The 12,196-nt window shown below is 61.8% G+C and overlaps 4 protein-coding genes across 4 annotated transcripts; all 4 read right to left on the bottom strand.

Annotated features, from left to right (window-relative positions):
* Positions 1 to 513: 513 nt before the first annotated feature.
* Positions 514 to 918, bottom strand: LINJ_32_2620 (conserved hypothetical protein; the record flags this gene model as incomplete). Its single annotated transcript, XM_001467901.1, has 1 exon — positions 514 to 918. One exon carries the CDS (start codon positions 916 to 918, stop codon positions 514 to 516), a length of 405 nt encoding a protein of 134 aa, XP_001467938.1.
* A 687-nt stretch (positions 919 to 1,605) lies between these two features.
* On the bottom strand, positions 1,606 to 5,478 carry LINJ_32_2630 (conserved hypothetical protein; the record flags this gene model as incomplete). Its single annotated transcript, XM_001467902.1, has 1 exon — positions 1,606 to 5,478. The coding sequence occupies one exon, from the start codon at positions 5,476 to 5,478 to the stop codon at positions 1,606 to 1,608; it is 3,873 nt and encodes a 1,290-aa protein (XP_001467939.1).
* A 1,267-nt stretch (positions 5,479 to 6,745) lies between these two features.
* Positions 6,746 to 7,234, bottom strand: LINJ_32_2640 (conserved hypothetical protein; the record flags this gene model as incomplete). Its single annotated transcript, XM_001467903.1, has 1 exon — positions 6,746 to 7,234. One exon carries the CDS (start codon positions 7,232 to 7,234, stop codon positions 6,746 to 6,748), a length of 489 nt encoding a protein of 162 aa, XP_001467940.1.
* Positions 7,235 to 9,990: 2,756 nt separating this feature from the next.
* LINJ_32_2650 (conserved hypothetical protein) lies at positions 9,991 to 11,988 on the bottom strand (the record flags this gene model as incomplete). Its single annotated transcript, XM_001467904.1, has 1 exon — positions 9,991 to 11,988. The coding sequence occupies one exon, from the start codon at positions 11,986 to 11,988 to the stop codon at positions 9,991 to 9,993; it is 1,998 nt and encodes a 665-aa protein (XP_001467941.1).
* Positions 11,989 to 12,196: the final 208 nt, after the last annotated feature.

Genomic DNA, 12,196 nt, shown 5'->3' on the forward strand with positions numbered 1-12,196 from the left:
ACCAGGGCGACGGCCCCGTCTGCGCTGTGCCACGCCGTAGAAACGCAGCCGCAAACGCAAAGGCAAAGATGCATCAGTGAAGCAAAAAGAAGCGCAAGTCGTGCTGTGGCTTCCCATGCCTCCTCCACCTCCCCCTCAACTCACAGACGTGGGCAGCGCGGCAACGTCGCGCGCGTGTGGATTTTCTTGTGCGCCGCCGAAGCTGGAAAAGGCAAGCAGCCAACGGGAGAGGCACCCCTTTGAGCGAGTATGGTGTCTATGGTACCGTTCCCCCCCCCTCGCTCCCCCATTGATGTGATCTCACATCACGTGAGGCGCCTGCCTCGCTGTGCTCTCACGATATCTGCCTCCACCAAATCACGACATGCAGCTAAGTTCTGGGCGCGCGAAATGCATGAGCGTCGCCCTCCGTCAAGTTTTGCCACGCAGCCGACAGAGGGAAAGGCGGGTGGTGATCCCATTCAGTGGGTCTGGTGGAAAGAAAAGAGAAGAAGCGTCCGCGCACTGCCACGCTTAGGTGGTCATCTCGACCTTGACGAGGTTTTCAATCTTGGGGTCGAAGGGGAGGTCGCTCAAGGAGAGGGGGTCAAACAGCATGCGGTCCCCGAGGTAAAGGGTCGTCTTCTCGTATGGCAGGTCCTTTTCCTTCTCTAGCAGCGCCTTCATGTTCTCTACGCTCTGGCCCATGAAAAACATTGCCCGATGCATCTCGCCATTGGGAAGTTGAAACAGCACAGTGACAGACGCACCGGCCAAGTCGCGCTCTACGGCGTCCATCGCTTCCATGCTGCGACCACCGCCAGCGGCCGCAGCCGGCGCTGCAGCACCAGAAGGCGCGTCGCCTTCCGAGAACGCCTGTGGCGGGGCCGCCCACTCGTCGACCGAGTCGGAGTCCGGAGAGTTCCTACCGGATGACATGACTGATGTGAGGAAGAGAAATGCTCTGTGTTGTGTGGCTATCCTTGGGGGGTCAAGGACTACGTGCGTGCAGGCTGCGGGGTAAGGGAGAGCGTGCAGAGCCCCGTGAAGTGAGCAGGTTAGTTCGACAAGTGCGTGCAGTAGTCACAAGTTGTTGTCGAGCCCGATCACCGAGAGCAAAAGGAAATGAAAGGGGGGAGGGCGGAGGGCACACACACACAGATAGAGATGGAGAAGCGAAGGTGGGCGCGAGAGAGAGATTGACTGAAAGAGGGGTGGGGGGTGGGGGCGCATGAGCGAGATGATGTAGGCGGCGTTGCACCCCTGCCTCTCTCAACACGCACCCCCTCCCCTCGAAAGTGTTACCCAAGGCAGTGCAAGTGGCGCGAGATCCGATGCCTGCTCGCGTGAGTTCGTGGGAAGTAGTGGGTAGAGGTGAGGGGAGGGGGGTACACACGCATTCACTCGGACCCGCTAAAAGCCCCCTTGTGCCGATACGCTCCGCCACAGTGCGAGCTCTTAGTGGCCCCCTGTTCAGTGCTCCACCCACGTGACTCGGTGTATCTGCCTGTGCGCATCTGTTCATGCCTTGGTCGAGATATAATGTGCTCCTCACGGGGAGGCCATCAAGCCTCACACGCTCAGGTGGAGCGAGTATGTGTAGGCTCCTGGGCGCAACGCGGCGTACTACGCGTGTGTCGCGGCGCTCGCCGACTCTGGGCCCTTGAGAATGATGCGATTGGCAACGTCGCGAAGCATCTCGGCCACTGGCCGACGATATCCGAGGAGCGTCACGTTGCTAGGGTCTTCTGCCTTGGCGACCGTGATCCAGAGAGGACCGCTGTTGGGAACCACGATGAGGGGCGTAGCCGGGATCCCAGTCGACACCGCTGGAGCGTCATCTTCGGTCGCCAGCGCGCAGCGCGCACCGCTGATAGAGCTGCTGCCTACACCAGCGTCAGCGCTGGTGTTCATGAAGGAAAACACCCACTGCTGAATAGCCTCCGCAGTGAGCTGAGCGACCGGGGCGGCATCAGAAAGCGCATCGACACGTTTTTCGCCCTCACCGCTCCGTTCAGAATCCTCTCCTGTCTTTCCCGCCACTACCTCGCGCACGAGGGGCTGCATCGCGGGCGACTCTGCCATCCGCCACAGCAGTCCCACCGCATCGCCGCAGCGGCCCTTGCTCAGCTGCACCGCCTTCTTCGCTTGATCCAGCGCTCGAGCGTACTGTCCAGCGGCGTAGTACAGCTGCGCCACCGCGCACAAGGCGAGTGGCTCACGTGACTTCCACTGACGCATCACCTGCGCGGCGGCTCGGCCACGGGACGCGGGCGGCTCCAGTGAAATAAAGAGTCCCAGCAACTCACCAACGGCATCGTCCTGCGCCATGGCAAAGGTCCCCTCGCGCGTCTTGGGCAGCTTCTGCAGCACCTCCTGCACCATTTCCAGCGCCTGCCCTGGCGTGCCGTACTGCACATCAAGCATGGCCTGCGTTGCACCGATGCGGGCAACGGCGCTGGCTTGTCTCTCGAGTTCCTGGGCCGACACACCCTGCGCCAAGACGTGCGATCGCGTACTCTGCAGATCCGCCGCACACGCCGCCAGCGCATCGGTCAGCAACGCCCGCGCCGCCGCTACGTTTTGCAACAGCTCCGCCTCCACACGGGCAGCCACAAAGACCCACACTGCCGCCACGGCCCGGCAGTGATCGGGAGCGAGCGCCTTCTTGCACAGCACGCGAAGATCCCGAACGTCACTGGCAAGAGACTCGTCTTGCCGCAGCAGGTCAATCACGGGCACCCCAGTCGAGGTCGGCGCCAGAACGTCCTGTCGCTGCTGGATTGCGCGCCGCTTCTCCTCGAGCCGCATGAGCCACAGTCGTGACGAGCGCGGGAATCGTTGCAGCGCGTCCACCAGCAGCGCATCAATTGGCTGTCCTTGACTGCGGCGCAACACGGCAAGCTTTACCCACACCTCCTCCTCACGCTGCTGCTGCTGCACAGTTGCCGCGGCACCCTTCGCTGCAGCAATCGCGCTGACCAAGCAGGCATCCGCCGCCGTTGTGTCACCGACGGCGGCCAGCATTTTCGAGCGTGCCACGTACAGGCGCAGGGCGCCAGCGGTCTGCTCTGTTGCGCTAGAGTTGATGGTGTGCAAAAGCCGATCAATGAAAGAGAGGGCTGCCGCAAAGCAGCCGCGGCGGTACAGGGCGTCGGACACAGCCAGTGGCACCTCCACAAGAAGAAGCTCCAATGCCAGGCTGAGCTGCGACCTTGCGCGCGCGTTGGCCGGGACGCTGGGCGCCGCATTGAGCTGTGCGCTCAACCCCTGGGAACCGAGCGAAGCGCCAGCGAGTAAGCCTGCCGCTGCGGCGGCCACATGCGTGGCGCTGCCAAGCAGAGAGGCCAGCGCTACTATCAACGGAGGAGGAAGCGGAAGCTCAGATTCAAGGTCTGCCGCCTTCGCTTTCACAGGCGCAGGCGTCGTCGAAGCGGCCGCTGGCGCCACACACGGCTTCCCAAGCTCCTCCTCCTCATCCTCCTCCGCCACCCTCTGCTCCTCGCTGCGGGCACCGAGAGCTGCATGTGCTACTGCCGGTTGACGCGCTGTTGATGGCACCGCAGCACCGTCTTCCGTTCTCGCTGAGCTCTCCCTGCCGCAGCACCACAGTACAGGCAGGTCGTCGTGCAAAACAGCGGTAGAAGCCGACAGTACTGCGGATGAAAGCACAGGCAGAATGTCGCGAGGCGTCACGGTAGCAGTAGATCTGGCGATCGCCGCCGTGGCGCTGCTGCCCACGACCGTCAGCGCCTCTGAGGACTCATTGCTGGTGTTCATCGACTCAAGCTGCTGCCGCTGCAGCTGCAGCCACGAGTACCAGAGCACGCACTGCACACTGTGACGACTCGCAGCGTCGGCAGGGAGAAGCGCCACAAGGTCCTCGAGCCACGTTGCAGGAATGGTATGCGCTGCGCCCTTCTTGTCATTAGGATCCACGATACAGAGAAACATGTGCGCAGCCGTGCACACGTACACGCTTGGCGCTGCGGTCGCCGCGCGAGAGGTCTCCGTCGCCTCTCCGTTTCTATTCGACGCCTCGATCCCACGGTGGCCCTTCGCGTCGTCCTTGTGAAGCAGCGAGAGCGCGAGTGAGAGCCAGGCGTGCCGCGACCCCGCCTCGCTCAGGTCGAGGTAGTTACGCTGGGCGGTGCGCACCAGGTCACGCACCTCCGTGTCTGCCCTTTGCACGGCTGCGTACATCGCCGCCATGGACGCCGCGCTGCCCGCACCGTCTTTCTCGGCTTCCAACACTTGACTTTCACGATTCTCCGCGAGCTGTGAGGCCGTGATCGTGGGCGCAAATCGGCAGGCCCAGTAGTGCGCGAGCTCGTGCCACTCCACGTACTTGGCGGCCTCAATGACGAGCGCCAGGGAGGGATAACGCGCCGCCGCCGCCTGGAACATTTCTTTGCCTGTCTGATATGTCTCCAGCCGCGCCAGGCGTGCCCACAGCAGCGGCAGTGTGGGCGTGTGCTGCAGCGCCTTCTGTAGCAACGCGCGCTGGTCCTGCAAGGAGGGCACGTACTGGACCAGGCGCAGCCACAGGTGCTCGCTCGACGGGCACGCCAGCACCGCTCGCTGAAGGCACGGCACCCTCTCGAGCGAGGGTATGCAGTCAAGCAGCTGTGTCCAGAGCTCCTCCTCCGTCGGGCACGCTGACGTGGCCTCCTCAAGCAGGCGACGACGTCCGGCGTAGTTGTCCTTAGCGAGGTAGCGCAGCCGCTCCTCCCAAATGCGCTTGCCCTTCCTGCCAGTCACAGCGCACCCATCCACGAGCGTCTGATACGCGCGACGCGTCATTCCCATCTCGCGGTAGGCGCGCGCGTGGGTGATCCAGGTCGTCTGCTCCTCGGTCGACCCCATCGCGAGTACGTTGTGCAGGCCGGTCTGTACAGCAGATGCCTTGCCCTTCAGGACGTCGTAGGCTGTCAAAACACGCTCCTCAGCAAAGACATGCTCCTCGGCAGCCTCGCCCTCCTCCGTCCGAGCGCTGCGAACCACTAGCGGGGCTGAGGGGCCTGAGGCAGGCGCAGGCAGTGACGAGTTCGCCGTTGTCAAGGGCCCAGATGGGGCGGGCACTGAGCAGGCGCTCGGCGAGCCTGCAGCGGTGATTGGCTTTGCCGCAGTGGGCAAGGGTACGGCCTCCAGCGTGGCAAGGTCCTCCAGCGAGAGCTTCACCTTCGCGGGAGCGCTGCGGTCTGCATGGTTGCTCGACGCCCCGCTGCTGTGGCGCCCGGCAACCTGATTTGCTGCTGCTCCATCGTCCTCGCGCTTGGGTTTTCGTGTGCGCTCCTCCAGTCGCTCCATAGCGGCAAAGAAATCGTTCTCGTCTCGCGTCATCTTTGCCGTTGTGTTAACGCCGGTGGTGAGCTCGGCTGTTGTGATAAAGCCCTTCGCCCCACGACCGGCACCGTATTGATAGCCCTTCGGCGGGTGTGGAGCGTGCCAGTCCACCTTGGCGAGCAGCTGCTCGTACTTGTCCTTCTTTTCTTCCATTATGCTTTACACGGTGACCACAGCAAGAGCTGAGATAAGGAAATGTATAATAACGGGGAGAGAGATACAGCCAGTGAAGGAGCAAAACAAGTCGGGAAGGAGGTGGCCTCGCATGTGCAACCCGTCTTGCAGTGTCCTTCACGCACTTTCTCATACCCTAGTTATGTTGCTATGCGCGTGTCAACACCACGTGGGCAGGTGGCGGTCCTTTTCCGTGTTTGATTTGTGGATAGTTGCTCGTTGATTTCGCGCACAGGTGAGGTGAATCAGTCAGCAGACGAGAACGAAAAGGTGTAGGAGGGCGGAAGCAGGGGAGGTGGTGCAGCAGTCGCATCCGCAGCGGAGGATGAGGGTGGTATCGGTGTGCTGCACCGAGTATGTCCACCGCACGGGTGTGCCGTGGCGTTCAAGTTTCACGGCGGCGGCCTTGACACGCATGGCCCGCAGCAGGTCGCACACACAACCACATGGGATTGTGGCAGCAATGACCGCCCACACCGGAGGTATACGCTTTCTCGGCTGCCACCTTTCTTGATCCTTTTGCAGAGCAGTGTTGCAGCCCCGATGTGTGACAGTGGTCGTTGGAAAAAGAGTGCGCCTCGCGCCGGCCCCCGCTCTCCGCGCCTCCTCGGTCATCATTATTCTCCTCCCTCCCAACCCAGCGAACGCGCCGTGCACTTGGCTCCGCGTAGCTCGCTCAGAACTGCCGTGGTGGTGGTGGTGGCAGTTTCGGCCATTTCTTTACCTTGTCGCTGCTGCCCTCATAAAACGGATGCGCGATTCGGCACACGAGCCATACACTTGTGTCTGTCGGCCGCGGCCCCCGGTCTATGCCCCGCGGCGGATTTTGCGTAAGTCCAGAGTTTCTCACCGCAGCCCAGCCCTCGTGCCGTGGGACAAGGAAAAGCAGCTGGGCAGCCCCCAAGCCCACACGTGCGTGCATGAGAGAGAGAGAGCGGGTGAGTCAGTGCGTGAGTGGGGCAGAGACAGGCGAGCCAAAACACGAAAAAGAGACGCAGAAGACAGCGGCATAGCCGGCCAGCGTAAGCGGGCCGCTTTGCCTTCGCAGCACAAACACGATACGTCTCACGAAAGCAATGCAACAACTTAGCAGGCACGCCCCGAAACACGGGCGTGAGCCTCACAGCGCAGCAGCGGCACCTCGACTGAGAAGAACCGTTGGCGAGATGCAGCAAGGATGCCGCTCCCTCTCCCCTCTCAGCGGTGTTGATCGGTGCTCACGCTATGGGTCGCGTCCACCACGGCACTAACGCGGGCGCACCTCCTCGAGGTAGTCGTCGTCGTACATATCGCGGCGCTGCTCCAGTGAGGCGCCCATCCGATCCACGCGTGCGTCGAGCAGCGACTGCAGATACATCCCCTGCCACCCCACGTAGATGATCATGATGGCGTACATCCAGTAGAACCAGCGAAAGTCAATCTTCTGCAGTGGGCCTTTTGCCTGCGCGTACTTGATGAGGCTCTCCCGCAGCACGTTCGTGTCCACGTCCTTGAAGTCTTCGGGGTTGACTTTGCCTTTGTTAATGCGAGACTGACGGATGTAGCGCCGCATGGCGCCGTAGTTGCTGTGCGAGTACATGAAGAAGCGCGGCAGATCAATTACCAGGTAGGCGGCATCCCGTATCGCACATTGCAACTTGTTCGCCGCCGGATCCCAGTGCGTGAACGTACGGATGTCGTGCAGCAGCGTGCGCGTCGCCGTGTGCACAAACGACACAGGTGGTGCGCCCGCCATGAGTTCGCGTCTCAGCCAATATATATATATGTGTGTGTGTCGGGGGGGGGGGGGGGGGCGGGGGTTATGCAAGAGACACCAGGTACGTGAAGCAGGGCACTGAAGTGCAAGGCTTAGTTGGCTTGGCTTCCCACCCCCTTTTCACTTTATGCGCGCGGGTGGAGTGAATAGTAGAGATCGTCCAGTGCTGTGCGCAGCAGCGGGCATCCCGGGTGTGCAACCGTGTCACGGAGACACGACGTGATTGTGTGCGGCACAGAGAAATGAGGGCGAGCAAAAAGAATACGGGGCAAGTCGCAGATGCAAATAAAAGAGACGTGGAAAATGGTGGGTGCGCAGGTGTTGCGGTGGAAGGTATTCAGATAGAAAGAAGACAGGGCGTAGCGCCAGCACCACTGCGGACGGCACAGGTGGGTAAGAAGTACGATGGAGAAACGCAAAGCGAAGGCGGCACAACAGCAACAGCAAAACAGCGTGGCGATTGTGCGCGGGGCGAAAGAGGGTGGAGGTTTCGCCGGTAATCCAACGCCATTGCCTCGTTGGTTCGCCTGGCTTGCCACGCTGACCTTTTTCAAGTTGCTCGCATGCTCGCTCGCTTCCTTGTCGTGCCCGTTTATATCATGTTGCAGTCGTGGCGTCATTAAGTGGTCGAGCAGCCACCATTCACAGCTCTTGATGATGGGCTCGAGGCTGAAGAGGAGGAGGTATGGCAGTGCGGCAGCAAGGCTTCCGCTGTAACAGACACTTGCAGCTCTGCTGCGCCCTCCTGTTTCTTCTTCGCCCATTGCTGCACAAAGCAGCGCGACCACACACCCGCACACACGCGCTCGCACGAACAAAACTCTGCTACTCACCGATCGAACAAATCGCACAAGAAGACCATCTTCTAAAGGGGGGTGATGAGGAGGGGGAGTGCAAAGTAGTCTATGGGAAAAGGGGTAACGACACGCGCAGTGGTCCGAGCAGAACGAGGGGGGATGCGCCTCTGTGCTCCCTACCTCACAACCTCGACGGAGGTCTGAATCACATCGCCTTGGCAACCGATTTCCCCCAGATACGGCTGCAGCAAGCACGCAAAGAGCCGCGCGTCCATCACAAGCTCCCCAACGCGCTCGCGCACTACATCACGCAGGCTCTCCACATCCCCGTAGACACCGCCTCCGATATTTGAAGCGGCAAAATGCGAAGAGCTAGCAAGCGGGTAGGTATTGCGGGCATCTCGCGGCATGGCGCACACCGTGACGGCGCCGTCGATCTGAATCACATGCCGCGAAAGCGTCCACACGGCTGTCTGGATGTGCTGCCGTGACGGAACCAAATCCAGCAAGCGCCCGAAGACGGCATCGCGCACGACCACCTTAGACAGCTCTCGCTTGTCCATAGTCGACAGCAACGGAATGTCGGCATACGTGGCGGGAGGAGGCGACAGCGCTACAGGCGAGGAAGAAGGCCCGGAAAACAGCTCTGTCGAGGAGGGACGGCTGCGACGCTGCGGCGGCGTCATGTAGCCCGGCCCGGCTGCTGTCTCTGTCTCCCCATGAGAGAAGTCGTTCGCGTATGCCGAGCAGTGGCCGCATTGCTCTCCTGTCTGCGGTAGGGATGGGCGCGACTGGGCACGCTGCAGCGAGCTGGAATTGCGCGCGGTGATGGAGCATGCATTGTGCCGTAGCTGATAGAGGAGGCTGAAGCGGACGATTGGGGCGCCCGCTGAACTCGCGGCAGAAGGCTGTGTCTGCCCTGCTATGCCGTCGCCGTCGCCGTCGCCGTTCGAGTGTCTGGAAGAGTTGATCGTGTACGCCATGGGCTGTGTAGGAAGCTGCACCGCTAACGCGCTCTCAAGGGGGATGTGAAAGGGGGGCACCCGCACGCTGAATCGCTTGACACTCGTGCCACGGAGCCCTAGATTGGCGAGTTCGGGAGGTGCCGGAAAACGAGGCACACGCAGAGAGGCGCGATGAGAGAAGAAAGGGCGCACAGCGACGCAACGCGCAGGAGCCCGTTGCCACCAGTCTAGCGGGGGAGGGGGCCTTGACGGGCTTGCGGTATGCACTGAGAAAGAAACGGTGGACTGGGGTTCAACTTCCTCGTGAACGATGGTGGCGGCTTTCTTTTGAAGGATGAGAGGCAAGGAGTTGGTGAATGATGAGTGAGGCGCGCGGTGGTCTTCTCGTTTCTCGACGATCGAGTAGGGTGCCGTAGCTGTCGTATGCGGATGCCCTGCGTGCAGCTGGCTCGGTGACACTACTGTACACGTCAGCGATACTCACAGAGAGGGAGAAAGGCGACGGGTGGTAGTGAAGGGGGGGGGGAAGTCGGTCAGAGACCTTAGAGCAACGCCAAAGAGGCGTTTGTGAGCATAGGGAGAGAGGACTAGTGCAGGGTGTGCATGCTTTGCATGTGGAGGAGGGAAGACCCAGCTGAAAGTGGCCCAAACGCCTGTGCGCAAGTGGGGGCCTCCGACCTTCCGCTGCACCGTCCTGTCAAGGGGTCGCTCATGAGTACGCGCCGTTGCTTCACTGCACAAGACGTACACCCCGAGGTCGTCCACAAAGAGTTAGCAACACACCGGAGAAGGACGGCGGCACTGGTACGTGTGCCGCAGCAGACTATTACTACGATTACTTTTTTTTTGCGCATGCGTGCGCGCACGCACGTTGGGTTTCTCCAGCGACGCACATTGCGAAACCCACCATTCTGCTATCCCTCTCTAGGCCTACCTTCCTATCCAGCATAACGCACGGAGGTGCCGCAACCGCTTAGGAGGAAGCAGAGGCACACACGCACTGCCACAATAAGGCCTCCATATCCACCACGGTCATCGAAGACCTCCGAGTTGCCGTATTTACGCCCACCGTGGCTGAGGCGACCAGGGACGAAGTCCCGAGAGGCAGCGTCACCCGTCTCGTGGAGAGGTCAGTGCCCCGCACACACTCCAGCATCACGGTGCCGCCTGCCACAGTCATCTTTACATGCGCCACAGGCGCTGACGGCACAAAGAGCTCTGGCAAGGAGAGGTGAAAGCTGATTAGCGTGCCCGGCCGCACCTCCATCTCGACGAGCCTACCGAGCCCGCCGCCCGTGAAAAATGAATGCTGGAGGGATTGAAGCTGGGTGGCAAAGGCGTCCATCACAACGGCGCAGACCAAGCGGTTAGCCGCATGCAGCCCGCCACTCAGTCCCTCCTGTGCAAAGGCCAGCCGCAAAAAGCGGTGCAGTGCCTCGCGATCCTGAGGAACAATTCTTACAAAAGACGCAGGCGTGGGCGCTTCAGGTAATGGCGAGGCAGAGTCGTCAGTGCCGTGAGCACAGCTGTGAGCTATCAAGGGGGCTAGAGCCGCTGTGGCAGGCGCAGCCGGCGGGGCGGACGGGGTCTGTGCATGAGGCACTGCCAATGCTGACTGCGATGTCAAGAGCGACGCGCCGGCGCTGGTGGTGAAGATATTCCAGTGGAGCGCGACGAGCGTCCACTGTTGGCGCCGCACGTCATAGGTGAGGTCCAGGAAGAGTGCATGCTGCACACACACGCGCACGATGCCGCCCTCAGAGCAGACAAACTCGGCGTAGACAACGTCGATAAGGAAGGCGTCTTGCTGCGACTCGGTGAAGCCCGGCAGCGCCTCGCGCAAGGCGACTCGGTACGCGGCAACATCGCGGGCCACCCACGGCACCTCGCGCAGCAAGTGCGCCTTGGTGTGCACACACCAAGCCCGCTTCAACATGAAGCGCTCCGCCTCCGAGTTGAGCTGCGCGAGCTCCTGGACAGCAAGGGAGACATACAGTGGCGCGCACACGGCGTTCACGCGTGGCAGCAGCGCGGCGCGGGCAGTGTAAAGGGAGAAGCGACGCCTGCGCTGCTGTGTGGCCAGCAGGTCCCAGTAGTTGTGCGCATCTGGTGCCACCGCTGTAGACGCCCAGGACGATGCAGCGGAGTCGACGGCCTCGTCGCGTGGCCGCTTGCCGGTAGCGGGAGGGCCACCGGCGGTCGGGCGACGACGAAACACGATGTTCACATTGCGGCTAAAAGCGCTCAGGGCACCTTCGGCGAGAGGCACGGGATTCAGAAACGGCTGGATGAAGTTCACCTTGTTTGTTTCCGATACTGAAGCGGCCGTGCCTGCCTCGCGCAGGCCACCACCCTGAGCCTTCGCCACTGCCGCCGGCGCCGTTGTACCTTGGAAGCCCTGTGCGATGCGATCGAAGCGACGCAGTGCTAGCATGAGTACAGGATTCTGGCGCACCGTCTCACAGCTCACACGGCAGGCGCCGTCCGCCTCGTCATCAGCCTCTGCTGTGCTCCCTGATCTGAGGAAAGACGTCTTCACAGCCTCCGCGTGCACGCGACGACGCTCTGCACGTCCCGAAAACTGAGCAAGAAGATGCTTGACGCGCTGCAGTCGCTGTAAGCGCTGGCGGCACTCCGCCGTGTCAGCCTCTGTCAGCGGCGCCGCCTCGTCATCCGCATCGGTTGCGTGACGTGAGCTCGTTTTATGGCGTGTCTCAACGGCGCTGCCTGCGGCGGAGTCGCTGCCTTCGCCCTCTACCTTGACCAAGTCACCATCCTCGGCCTCCCAGCCTGGCTTAAAGGAGACGCCGCCGGTGGCGTCGGTGGATCCAAGGTCTTCGCGCAGCTGCACCGCGTAGTCAGTCAGCAGGCGCCCCACCGCTGTCGTGATGGTCCTTACCCCAGCGCCGCTGACGGTGCCGCGCCGCTGCAGGCCAGGCGCCGGCACTGCGGACTCGCCATGAGACGCCATGAAGAATGGCCTAGGAAGGAGATTTGAGCAGGGCAAAGAGGGCGTGATCAAGCGCACGCAGGCACACACCCGCCCGAGCACGTGCGCGACCGCTGTTGGTTGTGCGCTTCGAAAGCGCCGTCGGTAGCGCCGGCGAGTGAATTCGCAAAGGCGGAAACGAAAGAAGCGATGACAAGGAGGGAGAGGAAGGAGAGCGAAGGCGCCAGTG

Source organism: Leishmania infantum, chromosome 32, assembly GCF_000002875.2.
Source record: "Leishmania infantum JPCM5 genome chromosome 32".
NCBI lineage: Eukaryota > Euglenozoa > Kinetoplastea > Trypanosomatida > Trypanosomatidae > Leishmania > Leishmania infantum.